At 41.4% G+C, this 27,160-nt stretch overlaps 1 protein-coding gene across 16 annotated transcripts in view; it reads left to right on the top strand.

Annotated features, from left to right (window-relative positions):
• The window catches only part of CCDC88A (coiled-coil domain containing 88A), a 125,422-nt gene that overhangs the window by 7,881 nt on the left and 90,381 nt on the right, over window positions 1-27,160 (top strand). For 15 of the 16 annotated variants that reach the window (XM_038750955.1, XM_038750954.1, XM_038750953.1 and 12 more), the window contains exon 3: window positions 22,609-22,717. In XM_038750955.1, coding sequence (XP_038606883.1) covers window positions 22,609-22,717 — 109 coding nt within the window. Of the gene's footprint in view, window positions 1-16,939; window positions 16,977-22,608; window positions 22,718-27,160 lie in introns of those variants that run through there. The other variant, XM_038750947.1, reaches the window with a different exon arrangement.

Genomic DNA, 27,160 nt, shown 5'->3' with positions numbered 1-27,160 from the left:
TCCTTTCTCTTTCCCCGTTTTCTCTTTTCCACACTTTTACCTCTGCCCTGTCCTCAGGCTACAAGTGAAAAGTTGGCATGCCTTATTAATCCCTGTCTTCCAAGAAGGTGTCATCTAAACTGCCCAAGATAGATAAGAGTAGACCTCATTCTTAATCATTTCTAAGGATAGGCGATTTCCATTATAAGTTCTAGACTGTGAGCCTGTTGTTGGGTAGGGACCATCTCTATGCATTGACGACTTGTACTTCCCAAGCGCTTAGTACAGTGCTGTGCACACAGTAAGCGTTCAATAAATACGATTGAATAAATGAATGAATGAAAAGTGCTTACAACCACATCGGAGTCTTCCTTTTGATACTCGTGCCAAAAAGCCACTGAAGTTAGCTACAGATATTCTAAGAATGTTAGGTGAAGGCACATTTGGGATACCTGGGTTAGAAACAGCACACGGAGACTGTTGAAGTGCATTAAATACCTCATCTTTGTTGCAGATGCTTAACGTTTTTTCAACTTTTCATATCAAAAAATTTGCTAGCAAGCAGCCCCTCATTCTTGTATTAATCGTAATAGCGGAATTGCAAAATATAATTTGTAAATGTGCCAGAGTACTTTTAAATATCTTTTCTTTATAATCAGTTTGTAGTGTAGATCCATATCTTTACCCTACTTTCCTCTCAGCTCATTCTCTCCAGCTGAAAGGGATGATCGGAAACTAGTCTTGCACTTCTTTGAGGCTTGTCAGTCAGTCAGTTGTATTTATTGAGTGCTTACTGTGGTGCAGAGCACTGTACTAAGCGCTTGGGAGAGGACAATATAACAAACATTCCTTGCCACAGCAAGTTTACAGTCTAGAGGAGCTCCCAGAGGGCAGGATCCTACTGGTGCCACTTCTTTTTCCCAGGATCCAGCCCAGCCTAAGTGAGGTTCAGGGCCTAATAGATGTTTTTATGTCACCGGTGACCTCTGAGAAGGTGAATCCTCCCAGTGAAGGGAAGTCAGGATGCTCATTCACTCCGCCCCTGGATCTTAAACTCCTCCAGGGCAGGGCCAGTGTTCCTACTCCTGTGGGCAGCGCAATCCATCGACAACATTGATTGAGAGCTTACTGTGTGCATAGCACCATACTAAGCACTCGGGAGAATACGATAGCATCAGCGGACATGACCCCTGCCCTCGAGGAGCTTACACTCCTAAGGAGGAGGCATGCGCTAAAATAAATTGTATGTCGGGGAAGCAACAGAATGTAAAACTAGACTTCTGGACTGTGAGCCCATTGTTGGGTAGGGACCATCTCTATATGTTGCCGATTTGTCCTTCCCAAGCACTTAGTACAGTGCTCTGCACACAGTAAGCGCTCAATAAATATGATTGAATGAATGAATAAAACTATGGACATAAACAGCTATTGAGTTGGGGTAGAGGGAGTTCTCCAATGTTTACGTGATGTGGAAGGGAAGGGGGGATGGGAGAATCCAGGTGAATCAGGGAATGCCTCCTGGAGGAGATGAGGGGTTCTCTCAATCAATCAGTCAGTGGTACTGATAGAGTACCCACTGTATGCAGAGTGTTGTTATAAGTGCTTTCAGAAGGACTTTGAAGATGGGGAGGGCAGTGGCCTCTACCCTTCCTCCTTAAAGTCAGAATAAGGGTGCTGGTGACCCAGAACAGGACTGGTTAGAGGGCCCCTCAAAACTGAAAAACCATGGCAATCAATCAATCAATTGTATATATTGAGTGCTTACTGTGTGCAGAGCACTGTACTAAGCGCTTGGGAAGTACAAGTTGGCAACATATAGAGACAGTCCCTACCCAACAGTGGGCTCACAGTCTAAAAACTGTGATGGTAAGGGATCTGAGCGTTGAAGGGAGTCGCGGGGAGGAGATGAACCCGCACATCTAGGCATGGAAACGCTTCTACTTCGTCCTTGCTGCTCTAATTGGCGTAGAGTCAAGTTGCTTCTCTTCTACTTGGCTTGGAGCAGCTATTTGGATTGGATCCAATTAGAGCAGCTCTAAGGAAGTTAGAAAACTTCCTGAAGCTGCGTGGCCTGACACTTGGCTTCAAGTGCCAACCCTCTCGAGCAAAGTGCCCGGAGACCTAGAAATGATGCATAGCCTTGAGCAGTTGCTTCATTACACCACTGTCGATCCCACCCAGCTTCTATTATTTGCATAAGGAGGTTTGCCCAAGTCGAGTTATTGGCATCATTATCTTTTTGGTGGCTTTAGTTTATAACGCTCTTGGTTCTGAACAATAATATTTAGATTGCAAATTTGAAATATTACAAACAATGGGTTCTTGTACACAATAAGCCGGTTGGCTAGGTCATCCAGTAATCCAGTTAGAAGGGATCAGAGAGTACCTCTCGTTAAGGATTGTAAAAAAAAACCAAACCAACCCATCACCACTTTGAGTGACATTTTCGTTGTGGATTCTTACTGTCATGTGAGATTCAAACAGGTGGGAAAAGATATCATCTGTCGAGCTCAGAGGTGTCATAACATTATTGTGGGTGCAGTCTGTGTAGAAAATGACACATCTAAAGCTCCTTTTTGTAATATGCCACATTCTTTAGTAAAATAGCTTCAGGAAAGTGGTTTTTATATTCACGGAGTGTACTGACAAATAAGTGTTTGGGAAAACAGTCATTAATGTTTTCATGCAACTCGAACCATTTGGTTGGAGTTTAAACGTCTTTGGATTATTTGTAGCAAAGAAATTGATTTTTTTCAAAAACCTCTGTCAAAATTTAGTCAACTTGAAAAATTAAATTTAGACCCGAGGGGAAAAAATAGCCTAATGTTCCTTTATTTGATTGCTTATTTAAGTAGAATGTCTAAGATCAGTAAAGAGCAAAGAGACAATCACTTGGAATATTTCCATTGTAGGAGCGCCTACAAAATGACATCGGAGCTAAAATGACCAGTTTTTACAGTGTTCAAAAAATAACTGTAGAGTTAAATCACGAACATTAGTCTCACTGCTTTTTTGTATTTTATAATATGTCTTCTGACTTTATCACCGGTATTTAAAGGATGCTCGTTTCCTTTTCAAAGCTTTTCAGAAATCTCTTTTGTGCTGTGACGGGTATCTTCAAACTGTGTTTTTAAATGTCTGTGAATTATATCCCTTGACTGTTGTGTTCTCTCTGTCTCTGCCCCATTCTCTTTCTTTCTCTGTTACTGCTATATATGATCTTTTACAAGCCAAACAGTCTGATCTTCTTCAGACCTTTATCTTTCTTATCCTATTTTAGACAATTATGCCAATTTTCTTTTCCCCTGAGCTTGGGTTTGGCAAGAATGCAACCCACATGTTATGGTAAAGTGGGTGTAAACAATTATGAGTAAAGACAGCCCGAAGATATAAGGAAGCTTTTGCAACTAGTTATAAATATCTTTTCATCATGGACGGTACTTCACTTTTTCCTAAACCAGTTTTAAATTTCATTTAATTCCAGTCAGGGTCAATTCACGGACTCTTTATGGTCATAATTTTGACCACTTCTGAAAACATTAAAATTGGTGATTTTTTTCTAAATAAGATTTTAGGTGATTAACCAGTGGTCTAATATTTAGTTTGTTAAAGAACAGTATTTTAGAGGAAAACTGTTGTTCCTTCTTTTTAAGTCCTTGTTTTAAGACAGCCATTAACGGACTAAAAATAGTCAACTATTTTTTGGTTTTAATTGCACATTTTAATTGCATTAGGTTTCCAGCTGAAGCTGAGAACCGAAGAATTTGCCTGTGGCACGTTGGTCCTCTGAGATGTTTTTCTTCAGGAAAGGACCGCTCTGCCACTGGAGAAATAGGGTAGTGGGTTCAATATGCAGCGTAGAGTCATACAGTCGGAAAGGCTATCATCAGATATGGTTACTGTCTCCAGATAGGTGAGGGACTTATCTAAGACATGTAGATGTCTTTTTTCATCAAGGTCCTCTAGGTTGGAGACTTCACATCTTGCCTGAATAGCCTATCCTGATTTTATCTTCTTGACAGTTGTTATTCCATGCATTCAACTAAAGTCTCTCCTGTTTTAATTTGTTGGCTTCTCTGCGAAAAGGGAGAACAACCAGTCAACATCTTTCCCATAAAATATATCATGTATTGGAAGACAGTTAAGTCATTCATAGTCTCCGTTGCCTTTAACTATCCTCATAGGGTCTATTTTCCACCCCCTTAATCTTTTTTGCCTTTTTTCTGGACTCTCACTCCAGTTGTTTTATAGTCTTTTAAAATGGCGCAGTGACCCAAACTGGACATTATATACTCTAAGCGTTTGACATTTTTGTGTTCCATATTGATGAAATATCCAGAAAAATCATACTTCAGAGAGTACTTCCTGAAGTTGTTTTAAAATGGAGTAGTTTCTAATAGGTGGTTCATTTAGTTTAGTGTGTTGTTGGAAATATTTTTTTGGAAAAAATCTGGCGGCACATTTTTACCGAAGTTTAAAAAACACTGAGACCTCTTGATTGAAGCTCCCAGCTGATTGCCTCCAACTCACAATCAAGCAGTGTATTTATTGAGCTCTTACTGTGTGCAGAACACTTAACAAAGCACTTGAGAGAGTACAACAGAGTTGATAGACACTTCCCTGACCGCAAGGAGCTTAAATATTAGATGAGCGAGCAATCTCTCGAACCTCATGTGTTATTTTCCATTTGGAGCAGGAAATGGTGACTCACTGCTTAGTTGCCTGTAGTTTATGCTACCTGCTCCCTCCACCTTCCCAGCCTGGATGCACTAATAACAGAACTGCCTGCAGTATTTGTTCCTTTCCCCTCAAAATGCTGTGTGTCCTTAAATTGTGACTAGCAAAATTTGTGAAGTAACATCTGGCTTGTCAGGACAACGTATCCTTTTTCACAAAATTATTTCCGTGGTAGTTATTCTCCTGACTTAAAACAGTCTGATGTAAACATGATGACATTAGTTTTCCCTCTTTAGTTCCAAGGGTCAAATTGTGACAGGAAAAGAATATCCTATTTCTCCCGTCCATTCAAGCGCAGCCTGAGACATGCTTAGCACTATCATGCACAAGGTGATGATGCAAAGCCATACTCCTTTTTCTGTAGCCTCACTCTAGCCCGTCTTCCCTCCGAACCCACAGGCAGCTGCAGCTGGTCAGGAGGCCACACTTGGGGTCTGGTGGGGCACCCTGTGCCCCCCTCATCTGTCCCTCCACCTCCCTTGTTGCCCCCCCACTGGCACTGTAATAATAAAAATAATAATTTTGGTATTTGTTAAGTGCTTACTATGTGTCAAGCACTGTTCTAAGCACTGGGGGAGATACAAGGTAATCAGGTTGTCCCACATAATAATAATAATGATGGCATTTTTTAAGCGCTTACTATGTGCAAAGCACTGTTCTAAGCGCTGGGGAGGTTACAAGGTGATCAGGTTGTCCCACATGGGGCTCACAGTCTTAATCCCCATTTTCTAGATGAGGTAACTGAGGCACAGAGAAGTTAAGTGACTTGCCCAAAGTCACGCAGCTGATAAGTGGCAGAGCCGGGATTAGAACCCATGACCTCTGGCTCCCAAACCCGTGCTCTTTCATCATCATCATCATCATCATCATCAATCGTATTTATTGAGCGCTTACTATGTGCAGAGCACTGTACTAAGCACTTGGGAAGTACAAATTGGCAACATATAGAGACAGACCCTACCCAGCAGTGGGCTCACAGTCTAAAAGGGGGAGACAGAGAACAAAACCAAACATACTAACAAAATAAAATAAATAGAATAGATATGTACAAGTAGAATAAATAAATAAATAACCCATGCTGCTTCTCACTGTAGGGTTTGGTCATTCTTTAGGGTGAGAATGGGTCTGGTCCCCATGGTCCCGCCTCTGGACGTCTGCCTGGAGCCTGCCCCTGGACGGAATGAGGGGAAGCATGAGCGGCGCTCTGTCCCAAAAATACTACACTCCTTAGAGCCTTGCACACATGTATGTGCCTGTGTGTTCAGTCATGGGCCTTGTGTGTGTATGTCTGTGCACACACATGCTTTGGTCTCTGATATGTGTATGGATGTGCAAGTGCACAGAGTATGTGCATGTGTGTATGTGTGTCTGTGGGTATCTATCTGTTGTGAGAAACAGTGAGGTGTAATGGAAAGAGTGCAGGGTTAGGGGTCAGGATCTGGGTTCTAGTCTCAGTTGGGTCACGTGTCTGCTTTGGGATCTTAGGCAAGTCCCAGTCGATCAGTGGTGCTTACTGTGTGCAGAGCAGTGTACTCGTGATTGCAAGAGAACCATACAAAAGATAGGTAGAGACAGTCCCTACCCACAGGAGTTTACAGACTAGAGGAAACAGACATTAGAATGCATTACAGGAGGATACATAGGTAAGTTCTTTGGTGCTGGAGAGAGGAACAGACCCAAGCTTATAGTGATGCATAGTGAGGGCTCAGATAGGGAAATGAGGGCTTAGTCAGGGAAGGCCTCTTGGAGAAAATGTAATTTTAGTAGGGCTTTGAAGGTGGGAGAGGGGTAGTCTGTTGGATAAGAAGGGGGAGGGGGCTCCAAGCCAGAGGGAGGGTGTAAGCAAGACATCGGCGATGAGACAGGCAAGAATGAAGTACAGTGTGTAGGTTGGTGCTGAGGAGTGAAATGTGCAGGTTGGGTTGAAGTAGGATCAGCCTCAGCACTTATCCATGCCTCAGTTTCCTTACCTGTAAAAATGGGAATTCAGTACCCGTTCTCCCTCCCACTTAGACTGCGAGCCCCATATGGGACAGAGACTGTGCTGGACCTGATTATCTTGTATCTACTCCAGTGCTTAGTACAATGCTTGGCATGTACTAAGTGCTTAATAAATACCACAGTTGTTGTTACTCTTGTTAGGTAGCCCCCAAGAAATCCAGCATCTTGTGCATATAAAACACATGCAAAGGAAAGAAAAATACCTGCCCAAGGAAGATCCAGTGGCAGCAGTGCCAAGAGGCTGGTAAACATGCTTAACTTGCCCTAAAAAATACCAGCTGTGTGTTTTTCTACCCTGCTTCCAGGACAGGTCCCATGGAAATTTTGCGTTTCCAGTTCGGAGTCACCAAAGTGAGGGAGTAAACAAATTCCCTCCTCTCCCCTCTCCAGCTGTGTAGGGTGTTTAGCTGTCTCCCTCCTTTTCACAGGCCAGAAGAGTATGGCCTAATCTATGTAGCTGATTTTTGATTTTAGAGTAGGCGTTCTCTACGTGTAATGGAAATTCTCTACGCTTGATTATGCATTTCTAGGATTAGGGAACTAAATACCAAAAGATATTTGCCAGTCTTCTTTTGGCTATTAGTGATATCTTGTCCAGTGAGTTTATTATCCATGCAAATTTAATCCATTCCCAATCTCAGATTTCAGTTTTACTCCTGTCACAATAGCTTCTACTTTTTTAGCCATAATTAAAATTACAATTGCATATGTCTTTTTCTTTTTTTAACTACCTTTTTAACTTTAAGGCAATTTTAAAGAAACTATGAACACACCTTTTGAGGTTTATCAAAATAAATTTACTGGTACAATCAGGTGGATGATGTAAATGATATAGCGTTTTCCTATGAAAGTTGAATAAAATAGGACCAATTTTGACCAGAGATAAAGAACAAGGAATTTATTCCTACAAAGTACTCATTCTGATGAACTTGTAGAGTCAGGTGTAAAATGGGATTTTCCAAGTAAATGCATATCCCGGGTTGTGACCACCCCACAGTACGTGCACCCAAGGGGTATAATAATTGCAGTATTTGTTAAGCGCTTACTATGTGCCAGGCACTGTTCTAAGCACTGGGGTAGATATAAGCAAATCAGATTGAACGCAGTCCTTTACGTGGCTCACGGATTCAGTCTCCATCCCGGCTCTGCTGCCTGTCAGCTGTGTGACTTTGGGCAAGTCACTTAACTTCTCTGTGCCTCAGTTACCTTATCTGTAAAATGGGAATTAAGATTATAAGCCCCACGTGGGACAACCTAATCACCTTGTATCCTCCCCAGCACTTAGAACGGTGCTTTGCATATAGTAAGCGCTTAACAAATACCAAAATTATTATTATTATTTTACAGATGAGGTAACTGAGGCACAGAGAAGTGAAGTGTCTTAATAATAATTATGGTATTTGTTTGTTAAGCACTTATGTGCCAGGCACTGTTCTAAGCACTGGGGTAGATACTGGGATATATGTTGCCAATTTGTACTTCCCAAGTGCTTAGTACAGTGCTCTGCACATAGTAAGCGCTCAATAAATACGAATGATGATGATGATGATACAAGGTAATCAGGTTGGACACAGTCCCTGTCCCACATGGAGCTCATACTCTTAATCCCCATTTTACAGATGAGGTAACTGGGGCCTCGAGGAGTGAAATGACTTGCCCAAGGTCACACAGCAGACGTGGGACTGCTGTTCAGCGCTTAGAACAGTGCTTTGCACATAGGAGAAGCAGCATGGCTCAATGGAAAGAGCCTGGGCTTGGGAGTCAGAGGTCATGAGTTCATATCCTGGCTCCGCCACTTGTCAGCTGTGTGACTGTGGGCAAGTCACTTAACTTCCCTGTGCCTCAGTTCCCTCATCTGGAAAATGGGGATTAAGACTGTGAGCCCCCTGTGGGACAACCTGATCACCTTGTAACCACCCCAGAGCTTAGAACAGTGCTTTGCACATAGTAAGCGCTTAATAAATGCCATTATTAGTAGTAGTAGTAGTAGTGCGCACTTAACAAATACCATCATTATTATGGAGCGGAGCCGGGATTAGAACCCAGGTCCTTCTGACATCCCGGTCTGTGCTCGATCCTCTAAGCCACGCTTAGCTCCAAGGTACAGCTGTGACTCAGCCACCTTAGGAAAGTGATAACTTTTAAGGAAAAGAAGGAGGCACATAGGTCAGGGTGTTTAACATATAGGGATAAGCCATGAACTCCTTTCATCCAGCGGCCAGCCGGGTCATAAGGGAAACTCTTTCGCAGTGCCCGAGGTACAAAGAGCCACTCACTTTGACATGTGGCTTGCCCAAGGTCACATAGCAGACAAGTGGCGGAGCCAGGATTAGAACCCAAGACCTTCTTCCCTCCAGGCCCGGGATTTATATGTCCTCCACTGTTGGCCCGCCCCCCAGGCACCCCACCTCCAAGTCACCCCTTGTGTCGTTCTTCCATAGTAGAGGTCTAGTAAATGTGCAGTAACTTGGCAGATGCAGTGAATATTTTCATCAGTGTCTTGTATTATATTCCTCCGGAAAACTGTCCATTTTACGGCATTTGCAAGTAATAATAAATGTGGTTTTATTTAAATAGTGTTATGATTTAAATGTGTGTGGAAATACTAGGCAAGTGTGTGTCAAAACAGGCAACCTTGCTCTGATATTGACCCTATCCTTGGGAAAATCACTAACCTCAGTTATTCAGAAAGAGAGGCTATTAGCCCTGACCGCCTTTTACATCACCGGGGATTTGTGAGATTAAATGGAATGAAGGAAGTGAAGTTTTCAGTTTTCAGAGGGGTTACTGAATAAATCCCTCAACATCAATGTAGAACAGTGCTTTGCACATAGTAAGCGCTTAATAAATGCCATCATTATTATTATTATTATGTATATACATGTTTATTCAATTTTTTTATTTCTACCACTCTAGTTGTAAATATTTTTATGTTGGTCTTCCCCAGTAGAGTGTAAACTCATTGTGATTTCTAAAATTCATTCGTTCCCAAGCGCCTTGTCCAGTGGACTGCACCACATAGGCGCTTTTCAAATGCTATTCGTATGATTTTGAAATCTAATCTATCATTCTATGTTCCATAGATTCATTTTTACAAATGAAACATCAGCAACCAATGTAAAATGCCTACTGAGTGCAAAGTACTGTACTGCATGAAAGCAGAATATGCCAATTGAAATAAGATGCAACTCCACCCTCGAGGAGCCTAGTTAATGGTCCTGAAAAATATAACCTATCCATTGAGATATCAGTGATAGCTTTGAAGACTTGATTGTGCATAAAATCATTTTTATAATTCCCTTTGGGCAGTTAGTAAAAGCTCACTCTCCAATTTTCAAATTATTTAATTAAAAAAAACCCTGTAATCAAAAGGACTTAATTTTTACATCTAGCACGTATTAAAATAGTTTTCAAAATCTTTGTTCTAAAATGCTGACCTTTTGAAATCTTTCAGTAGTTCCTCAAACATATAATAATAGCATTTTGCATCTTCATGAAAGCTTCCTCTTCTAGTAAAGTTTCAGAAGTCTTTTAGCTTCTGTTACCATTGACGACATAAATAAATACTTTCTTTTCGAGCTGAGGTGGAGCTAAAATAGCCCAAGGTTGTGGATAAAATAGTGTATTTTTCCCACCTGCACCTTGCGTTTGGAGCAGTGCTTGGCACATAGGAAGCGCTTAACAAATACCATCATCATCATCTTTTCCATTAAATGGAAATTAATGCTTTATGAAACTTTGAAAGGCTCACAGAATGGATGTTCAGAAATTTAGGGAAGAAGTCAAAATTACCTACCAACATATGGCATGTCAACTAGGTATGGAAATACATTTTCCCTGAGCCTAGGCCAGTAGTTAGAGTTAATCTTTCCTTTTAGATTTTGAGAAATAGCCTGTTTCATGTTATCATTAACGGGCGGGTGTAACTGTTCCATTTTTAGAAGTCAAAAGCAAGCTTCCCTTCCCTTCAAAGAAGCTTGAAAGTAAAGGAACAACGGGCAAGCTACAAGTGTAGGATGTGATTGGTTTCTTAATTGTGTAAACTGACTAACTGGGGTGTATGGGCTAATTGTCTACATTTGTCAGGATTCTCTTGGAGCACTGACAGAACTTGTGTTTGTTTTATATGAATATGTAGCCCATGTTTGAATGCTGCTAAAAGGGGTAATGAGATGTAAGCAAAACAATGGTCAATTTGTTTTTAGGTTTTATAATGATCAGTAGGAAAAAAGTTGGCTTAGGGAGAGCCTTGACTCATTTTAGCCTCCGTAGGGGTTTCGACAGGCTCTGGGGCGAATTATGTCTTCAGCGGGCCTAGCACTCCTGAGCCAGTAAGGAATCTTGGAGCCATGAGAGTGTGCTGGAAGTAAGAAGTATTGGAACTTCGTCTCTTCAAACTCCTCATTCCATCTGCTGTCGGGACTCCTGGGAAGTGATTATTGATACCCTGGGAAGTGCTAGTTTTCAGCAATCCAGTATCCATCCTACTACAAATTAAGCTCAACTCCCTACCTAGTTACAGACTTCCTTTTCTATCTGCCCATATGGCCATATTCAGGATAAAGTTATTCTTCTTGGTTTTTAACTCAGTTTTGCCTTTGCTCATCCCAGGGGTGTGTGTGTACGTGTATCTGTCTTCCAGGCTTGCCCGTTAGGATCACAGTAGGACTAAGGAAACCAGGACCATGACATTCTCATTACAGTGTTCCTAATTGTCTTACAGGATAGGGAAAGGAGGGAATTTAAAAAAACCCTAAAACCACCCCACGCAAAATAGGTGAATAAAATTAGTCATTTATTCCCTCTTCTAAAAAAACTTTTCATTAGATATTTATAAAATGTTGGAGGTGATTATTTTTACTTGGGAATTTTTTTTTCTCCAGATTTTAGAAAATGTTATTTAGGTATTTCTCACAAGCAGTAATAGTACGTAATGGATGCAAGCCTTTCACTTCAGGATTTTTTTCCAGTCCGTCTCATATTTCTAGAACAGCTGTCCACATTCCATCCAGTAAGCCACTTACCTTTTGTCTTCCTCTAAAAACAAATGGAAACGCCCCGAAGCTTCCTCACATCCCACGTCCTGCAGGAAGCTTTTCTGGGCTATATGATAGAATGAAAATGATCATTTTACTCAATTATCCAGGTGGCATTCTTTCCCTATATGTCTACTTGAAGACCTACAAGTATGAAAAATTAAAATCATGAAACTAACCACGAAAAACAATAAAGCTACCACTCTCCCCATCTTCAAGGCCCTACTAAAATCATATCTCCTCCAGAGAGGCCTTCCTTACTAACTTTTCAGTTACCCACCCTATTCACCCTCCCTTCTATGTCATTTATGTACTTGGACTGTACCCAGTAAGCACTTTGAAACTCATTCTGGTTCCACAGCACTTAAATACATATTCTCATACTCTATTGCCTTATACTCTCCTAAGTGCTTAGTACAGTGCTCTGCACACAGTAAGCAGTCAGTAAATAACATTGATCGATTGAGGTGCCTTTATACTGTTTGTATGTGAAGTTCATGTTAGGTCAGTTGAGAACGTAAGCTTCTAGAAAGATCTGTGTACATCCAGTTCTCTTTAAAGGCAGGGATTATGTTCTTGCAAGACTCCTCCGTAAGGAAAATTAACACTATTACTCATGGTGTCTGCTGTGCATATGCACACAAGCCATTTGTTCTGACACAATGGCTCGTGTGCATATGTTCTGTATCTGGACAGACTCACATTATTGGACAATTGTTCCCTAATTCTTTAACATCTTAGTTATAATAGGTTGTGAAAACACACATTCAGGCAGATTAGGTGTAACATAATATTGATATTCAATTAGTAGTAGTATTAGCATTTATTGAGCTCCAGTTTGGTGTGGTGCATTGTACTAGATGCCCTTAAAGTACAGAATAATGAATTACCCTGTTCACAAGAAACTCAGATTCTACTGGGGGAAACAAACATGAAAGTGTTTACAACTGGAGAGGTCAAAAATACAGCGAATGTATGTACATGTTTATTATATTTACTATGTATAGCAGATATACACTCACGCATACAAGCATGTGTGTGCTAAGGAGGATGTAAATGTATTGAGTGCTAGAGTTGGAGGGAGGGATGATATAGGCCAAGGTGCTGGAAATTAATTAATTAGGGAAAGCTTGTTGGAGAAGATGGAATTTTGGAAGGATTTGAATGTGGGGAGAGCTGTGGTCTGTGTGATGTGAGGAAAGACGAAGTTCCAAGCTAGGAGAACAGCGTGAGGGAGGGAATGGAAATGGGAGTAATCACTAGCGATGTGCAGGTAGAATGAGAGAGATGAAGGCAGTGAGTTGGGAAACGTGGTTCAGGGAGTGAATAGGTAAGATGGGGCCAAATGGAGAGCCTTGAAACCGATTTGAGGAGTTTTAGTTTTCTACAGAGCACAGAGAAAAGTGCTGGGTTTTGAGAAGGAGAAGGTGTGTGCCAAGAACTAACCTTGTTTGCCTTTCTATATTTGAGTCTTGATTTGCCTCATCTACCAATCTTCCTGTCTCCCTCCCTCCCTAAGGACCCAAAGGAAAAGAGAGAAACCGAAGTTAAGTAGAGAAGTTTTTAGAGATATGCTAGTTCTTATCAATATTGTTTGTCCTCTACTATCTGTGAACACATTTCCCTTGAGGGGCGGTGCATCCTGTTCTTTTATAATGCTGGGCTTATATTCTTCCGACACTTTGGTGTCCTGTGTCCAAGCTGGCTTGTTTTCTTGGGCCGAAGTTCTGTAATTCTTTAACAGTGTTTTAGCCAAAATGCTTAGAGAGGAAAAAAGTATTATGGCCAAACTGAGTGTAAAGGGTCTGGAGAAAAAACTAAGAGAAGTTAAAAGGTAGAAAATCCATCTTTAGGTGAGCTGGCCAACAAGAGTATTAATGTCTGTCTCCCTACACTGTAAGCTCCTTGTGGGCGAGGATCCTGTCTACCAACTCTATTATATTGTACTCTTCTTTACTCTTAGTACATACAGTGCTCTGCACACAGTAAGCATTCAATCAGTATCATTGATTGATTTGATGAGCTGCATAGTTTGTTTACAGTTCTGTTAACCAAGTTTAATGGAGTCATATGTCTTTCTTTTGTGCTTTACTGAAAGGCCCAGATGGGCAGAGATAGATATCCTAAAGCCAAGAGGTCTTCCCAGACTGAGCCCCACTTTTACTCATCTCCCACTCCCTTCTGAGTTGCTCCGTTTGCTCTTCCCCCATCCCAGCCCCACAGCCCTTTTGTACATATCTGTAATTTTATTTATTTGTATTGTTGTCTGTCTCCCCTACTCTAGGCTGCAAGCCCACTGTGGTCAGGGAATGTGACTGTTTATTGTTGTATTATACCCTCCCAAATGCTGAGTACGATGCTCTGCACACAGTAAGCACTCAATAAATATGATTTAAAGAATGAATCCTAAAGTAATTAGGGCAATATTTTTGTAGGTTTTATTAATCATATCTTTCTGCTAATGGATTGGATTGGATACCAAAATATAGTTTAGTGTTTTGTGACTCATTGATGCACCGACACAACTTTCTTACTACCAAGCATTAAAAATGTGGTAGTGCCCCTGCAGTATATAGACATAGTAAGACAAGGTATAGATAGTCAAGGTTTGGAGATGTTGGCTGAGTGTTAGACTCACATTTATTTGGAGAGTGGTGGAGATGTGAAACGCTGTACTGTTTTCAAATTTTGAATCTTAATTAGTTAAATCAAATTTTAAAGTGCTTTTAAGTTTTTGTTGACAACTGAATCAGTAGCCTAAAAAGCTTTTTGTTCTTCTTAAGGGCTAGCATTGCATTTAAGAGATAATTCATTATTGTATTGGTTGAGTGCATACTATGTGTCAAGCACTGTTATAAGCACTGAGGCAGATACAAGTTAATCAGGTCAGACACAGCCCCTGTCCCCCAAGGAGCTCAGTCTGAGGAGGGAGAACAAGCATTGAATCCCCATGATGAGGAAACTGAGGCACAGAAAAGTTAAGTGATTTGCCCAAAGTCAAACCACAGGCAGTTGGTAGAGAAACCAGGTCCCCTGACTCTCAGGCTCTTGCTGTTTCCACTAGGCCATGGTACACCTCCTAGTATAGTTAATAAGTGACTTCTAAACTGTGAGGTTAAAAAATTAAGTTGGGCAGTGGCAAATCACACCTGTTTCCTATCAAAACACCCCCTGGAACTAGATTCGCTGACCCTGGAGGTGTGTGAGAGAATATAGATAAAGAAATTAATAGAAGAAATTGTCTTTTTTCAGGGAAAAAAAGCCTATAGTTAAAATCTCACATCCATTTATGTTGCTCACAGTTAAGTGAACCTTTCTCGATTGAGAGGCTTGGAGTAGATGTAAGAAGTAGGTTTTGGGGAAAGCTTCCCTCTGATCGTACCCTGCCGCCAATGTCCCGCATGTTAAACGTGAGAATGGGGAAAGTATTGGAAGCCCCAGGTACTTTTGGAACTCAGTATATGAAGCTCATTGTGGGCGGGGAATGTGTCTGAGTACCGAGCTCTGCCCTCAGTAAGCACTCAATAAATACGATTGACCAATTGATGGACTACTTGGGTAGCAATCTAAATTATGTACTGGGGGCCTTCCTATTTGTGCCAATTTACATAGTGAATGGTCGGGCCCACTCAGCCCTTGAGAGATGTGGACTCCCAAAGAATGGTAACATCACCAAGATCCGCCCTTTCTTCTCCATCCAAACCAGTACCTTGCAGGTTCAGTCTCTCATCCTATCCTGACTAGATTACTGCATCATCAGCCTTCTCTCTGATCTCCCATCCTCCTGTCTCTCCCCACTTCAGTCTATACTTCACGCTGCTGCCCGGATCATCTGTGTGCAGAAACGCTCTGGGCATGTTACTCCCCTCCTCAAAAATCTCCAGTGGCTACCAGTCAACCTACGCATCAGGCAAAAACTCCTCACCTTCGGCTTCAGGGCTGTCCATCACCTCGCCCCCTCCTACCTCACCTCCCTTCTCTCCTTCTCCATCCCAGCCCGCACCCTCCACGCCTCTGCCGCTAACCTCCTCACCGGGCCTCGTTCTCGCCTGTCCCGCCATCGACCCCTGGCCCACGTCCTCCCCCTGTCCTGGAATGCCCTCCCTCCGCACATCTGCCAAGCTAGCTCTCTTCCTCCCTTCAAAGCCCTACTGAGAGCTCACCTCCTCCAGGAGGCCTTCCCAGACTGAGCCCTCTTTTTCCTCTCCCCCTCCCCATCCCCCCCGCCCTACCTCCTTTCCCTCCCCACAGCACCTGTATATATGTTTGTACAGATTTATTACTCTATTTATTTTACTTGTACATATATGCTATTCTATTTATTTTGTCAGTGACGTGCTTCTAGCTTTACTTCTATTTATTCTGATGACTTGACACCTGACCACATGTTTTGTTTTGTTGTCAGTCTCCCCCTTCTAGACTGTGAGGCCGTTGTTGGGTAGGGACCGTCTCTAAATGTTGCCAACTTGTACTTCCTAAGCGCTTAGTACAGTGCTCTGCACACAGTAAGCGCTCAATAAATACGATTGAATGAATGAATAAATGTGCCCCAGAAAGTTACTTGGACCCCCATTCCCGGCTGTTCCAAGGAAAATTTTACCTCTGTTTTGTAAAAGTGATTGCTCTGTAAAGAAGCAACTAAACGAGATTACCAATGTGGAATTCTTAGACCACTTTCCGACAAAAATTGATTAAACCAGGGGCCAGCTAACCTTTAGCCTGTTTTTAAAGTCAGTTACGCATTTGAGCACTTTCAGATTTATGCAGAATTTGTCAAAATCATGTTAGTTATCCACGTTGTATAAATATCAAAGTGCTTGAATGTCCAAATGCAAGAGAATATTTTTCAGGGAAAGTACCCCATTCCATTATAATCTGACCTTACATCTAATTGCTCATCCATTTTAGGATGTCAGAATATATTATTTTAATTTACATTGCCTAAGGTACAATTGTTTGCTAGAAAAATTGCCAAGAATACTGTAAAATTGTAAAAAATTACTTTTTAGCTTCAGTTTCCACAAAGGTGATGATTGATTTGGGTCATTACTATTGCAAAGAAAGGTTTTAATCCACTGCAGCACCAACCTCCGTAGTGTATTTTATTTTCGGGCAGGGTTTTTCTGTTTCTCCTTCACTTGTGGAGTAGAGAGCTGTAAGAAGAAAGAGGCCTTGTGTAAACATTTTACCTCGAGGAAGTCTAATACTACTCTAATTCACTATGTAAGTTTGTCATATATATTTGATAGTTGACCCTTCTCAAAGATATAAATGTTAAGTATTTCTTGTAGAATTTAATGTCTACATCTTTGACCACAAAACTCTTGAGAAACTGTAAGTCAAAAGATAATGGTATTTGAGAAGCTATTCTTATGAAATTGTATAAATATTCTAGAAGAATCTACATTTTTAAAATTTAGAAGAATATTTTCCAATATTACAACATATATATAAGCTTCTTATGTAAAACTTTTAGCTCGATTGAATTATTTGATAAGTAATTGTGGAAGCCCATCTTTATTTTGCCACTTTAAAAATTTGGGTGCCATTAAGGTTAACGTCATGAGGAGATTTAGTTATTAAGCACCGACAGTGAACAGATGGCCCAAAAGGACGTACAACTGGTTTGCATTCTGTTTAGACTTAAGCATAAAGCCATTAAAGCTATCAGATTTCTCCGTCTGATAGACTTCGGTTAATTAATAAGTAAAGATGTAATCCCTGCCTACACAAGGACAAAATCAGTTGTGCAATAGTGCTGATTTTGTTTTTCCCCTCTACTTCTGTTTGTTACCTATTTCTTTAAACCTATATGTACTGAGATAAATATTCTTGCCTATTTTTTATTTCATTTGAAATTAATACAGGTTGTCACAAGTAGGTTGCACTAAAATACAAAATTGCTTGAAGCTATCTCCTAACTGCTTTGTTGCCTATTGACTTTTAGACAGATTTGTCCTAATTTCCTAGGCTGTTAGCCAGTGAAGCATTTATTTTTTGAGTATTTCAAATGTAGGTTTTCAGAGTTCTAGCTTTTGTTGCCTTGGAGAACAGTGCTTGATTGCGACAAGTGAGATCAGCCATGTAGACCTCTCTCCAAAATTTTAGCAGCACATCTAGTTTTTTTAATACCAAAGAAAAATTGAACCGTGGAAATTCAGGTTTGGGAAACACTTTGAGTTAATCCCACCTGAATATCAGAAAACATTTTGATGATTTCAAATTCAGTTAATTTAATTGCCTTATTAAAATAAATTTTAGGACCTGTTAATGAACATGAACAAGCTTCAAAAAAAAACTACTGCAGTACCAGTCATCTTAAATTCATTTCATCATTTTTGATATTTATTGAGGAGTTACTGTATGTTGAGCACTGTACTAAGTGCTTGGAAGAGTACAACGTAACAGAGTTGGTAAACATGTTCCCTGCCAACATTAAGGATGTGATAGAAGTCATTTTACATGATACCAGATTTGGGAGTTCCCTCACCAAATTTCCGTTAATTAGCGTGCTTTGTAGAGACTTTTAATTTTCCACGAGAGAGTTGTGAAAGCATCGTTTTTCCACTTTGCTCAATTACCTTGCATGAATAAATAAATGAAAAGCATCATGAAACCACATTAATTTTGCCCCTCAAATGTGTTTGTCCATCTTGAAAATTAGGCACTCAAGTAACCCATGTATAAATTTTATCCAGTCGTTCGTGTAGTTATTAATTAGGAAGTGAATTCGGGGAATAACATCAAAGTCTCTGTATAATATTGTAGTTTGGACAGAAAAATTGGCCACCATCAGCACTTGGACTCTAGCAAATTCTGAACAGGTTTGGCAGGCCTATCCTGAAAAGTTTGAGTTTCTGAGATCATTTCTGTGATTGTGTAGCCAGCCACTCTAGATTTGTCTAATTCTGTCTCTATCACCGGCAGGGTACAAAACAATTGTAAATGGGTATAGTCTTCCCCAACCTATTGTGTGCAGGCAAGCTTGAGGGTGGATGCATCTTGAAATTTATTAGCTGGAATTAAGTAAGATTTTGGCCTTTAGAGGAGAGTTTTCAAATCAACAAGTAAGTCTTTGACCGAGTCGTATAGATGATATTAATAGTGGTGATGATATTTATTAAGCGCTTACTATGTTCCAAGCACTATCCTCTGCTGAGTAGATAAAAAATAATCAGATCAGACAAAAGGGACTCACAGTCTAAGAATGAGGGAGAACGGGTATTTTACCCCCTTTTAATAAAGGAGGAAATTGAGGCCCAGAAAGGTTGTGACTTGCCTAATAAGTCCATCAATGGTATTAAGCACTTACTGTGTATAGAGCACTATAATAAGTACATGGGAGAGTACAGTACAACAGAATGGGCATACCACATTCCCTGACCACAAGGAGCTTACAGTTTAGAGTGATTTAGAGCAGAACTAGAACCCAGGTCTCCTAATTCCCTGCCCCTTGCTATTTCCACTGTGCATTGTTCAGTAATATGAGAACAGCCAGAAAGGTTGGAAATCAAAGAAAAAGGGTAAGGGAAATTGATGATGTGCTTCTAGTGTAACATCAGACTCCAGACCAAGGCTTTGATCCCCACCTTCAAAGCCTTATTAGAAAATCACACCTTCAAGAGACCTTCGCTGACTAAACCCTCATTTCCTCCACCTGCCCCCCTCTCTGTGTTGCCTATGCACTTGCATCTGTACCCCTTAAGCACGTCATACTCACCCCACCTTCAGCCCCACAGCACTTCATTCATTCATTCAATCATATTTATTGAGCGCTTACTGTATGCAGAGCACTGTACCAAGCACTTGTGTGCATATCCTTAATGTTTGCCATTTCCCCTATCTGTAATTTATTTTTCTGTCTGTGTCCCCCTTTAGAGTGTTAGCTCTTTATGCACAGGGAACATGTGTACCAACTTGTACTTCACCAAGCGCTTGGTACAGTGCTGTGCACACAGCACTCAATAAGTACCATCGATTTGACCGATAGATTGGATGAGATTAGTCTTTTAGATATTAGTCTTTTAGACTGTGAGCCCACTCTTTTAGACTGTGAGCCCACTGTTGGGTAGGGACTGTCTCTATATGTTGCCAATTTGTACTTCCCAAGCGCTTAGTACAGTGCTCTGCACATAGTAAGCGCTCAATAAATACGATTGATGATGATAATGATGATTAGAATTCCCAGGCTCCCGTAATTCAATTCGGTGATACCAGTGCAACTTGGAAATCACTTAACTTTCCTGCTGTTTGGAGGCAGAAGATTAGAGACAGAGTAATCCTTTGGAGCCAAAGTACACCAACCATGAATGAAGGGGGCAGGAGTTTTTCAGTGGGCATTTTGCCCCCTCTTCTCCTCAACTGCTAGAGTGCCCCAGTCAAGCGAGTAGGTATTTTGTGATGGCATTGCATTGACCAGATCTGTAAGTTACCAATTTGTTTATAAAGTCTTCACTTTGTTGATGGAGTATGTTGAATATGATGAAAATAATAGATCCTTAATTTGAAATAACACTATTTAAATTTAAAATATATTGTAGGTAGTAAAATAACAAAAGTGAACTTGAGCCTATCCAATCTGTAGGGAAATTCTTATAAGTCTGCGTAAGGATGACTCCATTCGTTGAAGGAGGGAATGTGCCCCTACCATCTTCTAAGCCCAAAAAATCTCTGTTAAATTCTAGTGCGTGTGCAGCCAGGTGGCAACCCGTCTGATTTTGGAAGGGTGAGGTGGAGCGGTGGGCGAATCCTCATGGTGATTCTGTCAACAGTGTGGTAGCCACACCTTCGCTCTCCTTCCCATATCTCGGCTATGTGCTCCAAAAAAGGGCCCTGTGGGGAACAGCAGAATGAACACAGTTGCCTCTGGCCTGAGTGATTTTTTGCTGCACGTGGACATAAGGTGGAGGATAGAGGAAGGTTTGTTTTTCCCTGTGAAGCTCCCACAAGAGGATTGCAGAACCCTTGAAAGCTCTGGCTGTTACCACTGGGCTCCATTATCCCTCTTAAGTACAATGTTTCCCTATATTATTATCCTGGATTTTAGGTTTTAAAATTTCTTCAATTATTAAAACCTCTTGGGACTAGACATATTGTGGATATTTGTCAATAAGGATAATCAAGAAGCCATTTTAAAAGGGTTTTGATATAAAAGAAGAAAAAACTATACCACAATGACCATGATACGTGAGAGAACGTTGTTTAAGGTGGCAGGTACTTTTTGGTAACGGGAATTCATCCCGGCCCCAAGCTTATACAATGATATGATATGAAACGTCGCAAACATAAGCAGCGTGGCCTAGTAGAAAGACCATGGGCCTGGCAGTTGGAATACCTGGGTTGTAATTTTGGCACCACAACTTACCTGTTGTGTGATCTTGAGCAACTCTGTGCCTCAGTTACCTGCTCTGTAAAGTGGGGATTAAGACTGTGAGCTCCATGTAGGACATGGACTGTATATTTGCCCCAGCGTTTAGAACAGTGTCTGACACAGTAAATGCTTTAACAAATACTATTTAAAAAATTATAATGAACACTGAACCAGAAATAGCTCTGATAAACTGGAGATCCTGGATAAGTGAAGACTAGACTGTTGGCATCTCTTAGAGCTGAGTAATAGCTATTACGGATGGCAACAGAATATCAACAATTGTATAAAAGTAAAAAATAATTGTTATAATGGATATTTATTATAGCCAAAGGTAATCATATGCTCATATATTATCATCGTGTCCTTGATTTTTCTCACTGAAGGCCAAACTTGTTTCGTTGAGCTTTCACTTGTAATAATAGTTGTATTGATTCTTTTTTGGTAAGTGGGAATTAATTGGCAAATACCTCCTGAAGGAATGGCTTTGTGGGCGGGATTTGAAAATGGGGGAGCGAAATGATTTGGCAGATTTGAAGGGGGAGGCAGTACTGGGCAGGGAGAAAGGCAGGAGCGATGCCCTGGAGAAGGCTGGAAGTTAAAAAGTGTTGAAAGCAAGGATCAGTTAGCTTGGGAAGAGGGAAGAGAGGGAGCTGGGTTACAGTGGGGGAAGGGAGAGGATCAGTAAGGAAATAGTGGGTTGAGAGGCATAAATCCAATGGTTAGGAATTTTTTGCTTAATGGGAGAGAACTGGATAGCTGTTGGAGGTTTTGGAGAAGAGGGGAGTACTGTAATCTGTATGACATTTTAGTCAAGGATCTGATCAGCACGTGTGTAAGCTAGACTACAGAGAGGAGAAGCTTGTCGTAGGAAGACAAGTAAGGAGGTTGTTTTTAGAGCTGGGAGCAGAGGATTCAATAGCCAGGTAATGAGTATAAATAGGATGGAGAGGAAGGAGCTGATCTGGGAACTTTTGCCGAGGAAGAATCAGCAGGATTCAGTGAAAGACTGAATGTAAGTGAAAGACAGCAGTGGAAGGTGATGATCTCCAAGGTGTGAGCTTCTGGAATTCCTGGCAGAGTTAGAGAGTTGATTTTTTTTAAGAGCCCATGGGATACCACGGGAAAGGAGAATAATGTTGATGTGCAAGCAAGGGAGTGTTAAAGAGGCAGACTTGGTGCTATTAGCTAACTATAATCAAGGAGATGTAGAAGGTAATTTTTCCCTTTGTCTTCCAGGGATTTTTTGCTAGCCTAATCCCGTAAGCAAAGAGAAGAAAAGGTAGAATTTAATCGGAATTATACTGCCCTGTTTCTCAGTAAATTTTAACTCAGTCTTTGGTACTTATTGAGGGAAGTCTGTGTGCAGATCACTGAATGAGGTGTTTGAGAGAGGATAATACAAGCAAAATAATGGGGGAGTATTATATCAGAAATAGTAATCTTTCAGTTGAATTTTTTAATCAAAAGTGCTGTTTTTCCTTACAGAAATCCCAAATCGGAAAGTCAGAGAGTAAATAAAAAAGTCAACAACGATGCCTCACTTAGAATACAAAATTTATCCATTTTGGTGAGACAAATAAAATCTTATTATCAGGTGAGTAATCTTTTTCAAAGTTTCTTGACAAACAGCATAGTAAAAGCTTAATTTTATTTCTTTTTAAAATGTGTTTTAACAACTTTGGTTCTTTGTAGCTACCCCAATCTTCCCTTCAGAAATTGACTCGGAGAAAAACATCCATGAACTCTATTCTCCCAATGACCTAGGATCCCCTTAGAGGGGGAGGATCATTGAAGTCCTGGTGCCAAGCAAAGGAAAGCTCCCTGCCCTCCCACGCTCTGGGTGCATTACCATCTTGGGGTGGCACAGTTGTTCTGCATTGGCACCCTGATGATGAAATTGCCCGGCGTTCATGAGCCTCAGGATTGCCATTTGTAGAGAGCATCTAGAATGAGATTCTGGTTAGAGGGGAAAGGAGAAAGAGGAGTAATAATGATAATTGTGGCATTTTTTAAGCGCTTACTACACACCAAGCACTGTACTAAGCGCTGGAGTAGATACAAGATGATCAGGACCCCATGGGGCCTCCCTTCAAGGCCCCCCCATCTTACCTCCTTCCCTTCCCCACAGCACCTGTATATATGTATATATGTTTGTACATATTTATTACTCTATTTTACTTGTACATATCGATTCTATTTATTTTATTTTGTTAGTATGTTTGGTTTTGTTCTCTGTCTCCCCCTTTTAGACTGTGAGCCCACTGTTGGGTAGGGACTATCTCTATATGTTGCCAATTTGTACTTCCCAAGTGCTTAGTACAGTGCTCTGCACATAGTAAGCGCTCAATAAATACGATTGATGATGATGATGATGATGATGGGGCTCCCACTCTAAATAGGAGTGAGAACAAGTATTGAGTCCCCATTTGGCCAGTGAGGGAACTGAGGCATAGAGAAGTTAAGTGACTTGCCTAAGGTCACGCAGCAGGAAGTGGTAGAGCCAGGATTCGAACCTGGGTCCTCTGTCTCCCAGGCGATGCTTCCCCAGAAGAACAGAAGGAGAAAGAGGGTAGTAATAGTTTCACTTGCCCTTTACTCTTAGTAAACCCTCAGCTAGAGAGGGAGAACTTACTTTACAGAGCTTTTTTGTTAAAGTTATTTTGTCTTTGGAAGCTGCTTATTCTCAGTTTATGAAGTTCTTTTAAAATGTAAGGCAATATTGAACTTTGTTTCCTGGGGTTGGAACTTCAAGGAGCACGGAGACTTCTTCAGAAAGAACTTTAGGGGCTGCAGCCTATTCACAGATGTAAAGCGAAGTTTGTATCGTTTTTCCAAACATTTGTTGGAAGGATTTCAAATTTAATCCTTTTGTAACTCTCAGTTCTCCCCATTTCTTATACGTGATGCCAAATTGGAGAGGCTCTTTCTTCAGTAAATAGGTAAATTTATTGGTAACCCGCTTTTTGAATTGCAGTTAATAAAAATGCATGTCAGTTGTATGAGCCAAAATTTGGTCATGCACTAAACTAGCTAGATTCTTTTTGATTTTATGAAGCAGTGAAAAATATTATATAAATTGAAGGACAGATATTTTGGTGGTCGGGCCCAGGGGAAAAGTAGCAGGCTTTTACCTACCTATTTCTGGTTTGGGCCCTGCCATTCACAGGAACAAGTTGTCTAAAACTCTGAATTGCCTGCGTACCTGAAAGTCAGTCAAGTTACTTCACAATAATAATGGTATTGTTAAGCGCTTACCTACTATGTGCCAAGCACTGTTCTAAGCGCTGGGGTAGATACAAGGTAATCAGGGTGTCCCACGTGGGCTCACCGTCTTAATCCCCATTTTACAGATGAGGTAAGTGAGGCACAGAGAAGTTAGTAGTAGAGTAATTCACTACAACTTATTTCATTTATTCACTCATCTCATTAGTTTTTTTTTCCTGCCATTATTTTTCTCTTCTGTTTTATGTTTGCTTTCTCCCTGCATAGACCAGAGCAAAACAGTGAAGTTTTGGTCTTTCGTGGACTAAAGCTGGATGCTTTTGGCTTTTACCTTTTTTAAGTTAATGAGCTCTTTGAGGGAAGGGAGATTTCTCTGCATTTTATTTTGCACAAAATGACCGGCCCATTCCGGGACTTAGAATCAAGCAGTCGTATTTATTGACTGCAGAGCAACTTACTAAGCACTTGGAGGCGTTCAGTATATAGAATTGGTAGACGTACTCCCTGCCCACAAGGAGCGTACAGTCTAGAGAATGAGCACAGTAGCAACTTGTGGGGCATTTGTTGGGTACCAGAAGAAAGGGAAATGGTGCCATTGGAACTCAATCAATCATATTTATTGAGTGCTTACTGTGTGCAGAGCACTGTACTAAGCGCTTGGGAGAGAACAATGAACCTATAGTTTAGAGGGGAGCTTATGTGGGACCCATACTGCTTTCTAGTGCTAAGGGGATCCTTGATTTGTAGGAGTCCTAGAACCCCTTGGGCAGCTGTGGACATTGACTATCCAGTTTCCCATTTCTCAGAATTGGTCTCTCTGATTAAGACCCCACTGTAACTAATTGATTTTTCTGATTTATTTTTTCCTGTTCTCAGGGCAAGCCAAGAAGTACTGTTTCTGTAATGTAACCTTGTCAGAACAAAGCTATATTTTGAGGATAGGGTATCAATGTTGTTATCAGTACTACTAAAAGTATTACTAACAATTGTGCTTGAAGGGTAAAAAAGTTAGGATATGGTAGATACCAAGGGCTCCCAGCCTTTCATTCAGTGCTCTGTACACAGTGAGCGCTTACATACTATTACCACAGCGTGGCTCAGTGGAAAGAGTGAGGGCTTGGGAGTCAGAGGTCATGGGTTCGAATCCCGGCTCCGCCACTCGTCAGCTGTGTGACCTTGGGCAAGCCACTTAACTTCTCTGTGCCTCAGTTACCTCGTCTGTAAAATGGGGATTAAGCCTGTGAGCCCCAAGTGGGACAACCTGATCACCTTGCAGCCCCCCCCCCAGAGCTTAGAACAGTGCTTTGCACATTGTAAGCGCTTAACTTCTCTGGCGTGGCTCAGTGGAAAGAGCCCGGGCTATGGAGTCAGAGGTCATGGGTTCAAATCTCGGCTCTGCCACATGTCTGCTGTGTGACTTTGGGCAGGTCACTTAACTTCTCTGAGCCTCAGTTACCTCATCTGTAAATGGGGATTGACTGTGAGCCCCACGTGGGACAACCTGATCATGTCATATCCCCCCAGCGCTTAGAGCAGTGCTTTGCACATAGTAGGCGCTTAACAATGCCATTATTATTCTTTTAGACTGTGAGCCCACTGTTGGGTAGGGACTGTCTCTATATGTTGCCAATTTGTACTTCCCAAGCGCTTAGTACAGTGCTCTGCACACAGTAAGCGCTCAGTAAATACGACTGATGATGATGCTTAACAAACACCACCATGACTATTACCTCATAGCAAGAAAAAGTGATCGGACATAGCAATTGCGGATTCCTGAGAAGTACACCAACAGAAACTCCATGCGATTTAAAACTTTCATCATTTATCAGAATAATGGGGTCTCCCGTCTTAAACGACGGACGGACCTGGGTCCGGTCAGGAAGACTTTGGTCACGAGAGTTTGCATAAAGAAATTAGTTATAGCGGTTTGATCTCTGCCACTCCCACTCCCTCATTTCTGCTAATCCTGTTTCTCCTGGAGCGGTGGGACAAAAAGAGAGGTAGGGGGAAGTAAGGGCAAGGCAGAATTGGGCCTAGAAAACCCAGTTACAGCCCAAGTGAGCACAGTGTAGTGCCATAGGCCAGCAGGTGGTTGCCAAGTAGCCGCCTGGGCACTAGCCGACAGTCGTCACAACCCACAGTTGTCAGCGCTTTACAGGATTAGTGTTGGGCAAGCCCCCCTCACAAGACATGGTAGATGGTTCTTCGCGGGGACAGCCTCAGCAGGCACTACCTTGCTTCTGGCTGCTTCACTCCCCCCAACACGGTGAAGCGTGCGTTGAAATTTACGGGAGCTGATGCAGCCCTATTCTTACCTCTGTATAATCTAGAGGGCCAGATTGAAGCTCTGGGGAATCCCATTAATTCTGTGCCACAAAAAAGCCGTCCTTAATTTTACCCTGTTGCAGCCCTATTCTTTAGAGTACCTCTGTATAATCTAGAGGGCCAGATTGAAGCTTTGGGGAATCCCATTAATTCTGTGCCACAAAAAAGTCGTCCTTAATTTTACCCTGTTGCAGCCCTATTCTTTAGAGTACCTCTGTATAATCTAGAGGGCCCGATTGAAGCTCTGGGGAATCCCATTAATTCTGTGCCACAAAAAAGTCGTCCTTAATTTTACCCTGTTGCAGCCCTGTTCTTTAGAGTACCTCTGTATAATCTAGAGGGCCAGATTGAAGCTTTGGGGAACCCCATTAATTCTGTGCCACAAAAAAGTCATCCTTAATTTTACCCTGTTGCAGCCCTATTCTTTAGAGTACCTCTGTATAATCTAGAGGGCCCGATTGAAGCTCTGGGGAATCCCATTAATTCTGTG

This window comes from Tachyglossus aculeatus, chromosome 9 (assembly GCF_015852505.1).
Source record: "Tachyglossus aculeatus isolate mTacAcu1 chromosome 9, mTacAcu1.pri, whole genome shotgun sequence".
NCBI lineage: Eukaryota > Metazoa > Chordata > Mammalia > Monotremata > Tachyglossidae > Tachyglossus > Tachyglossus aculeatus.
This window is presented reverse-complemented; position numbering and strand designations above follow the sequence as displayed.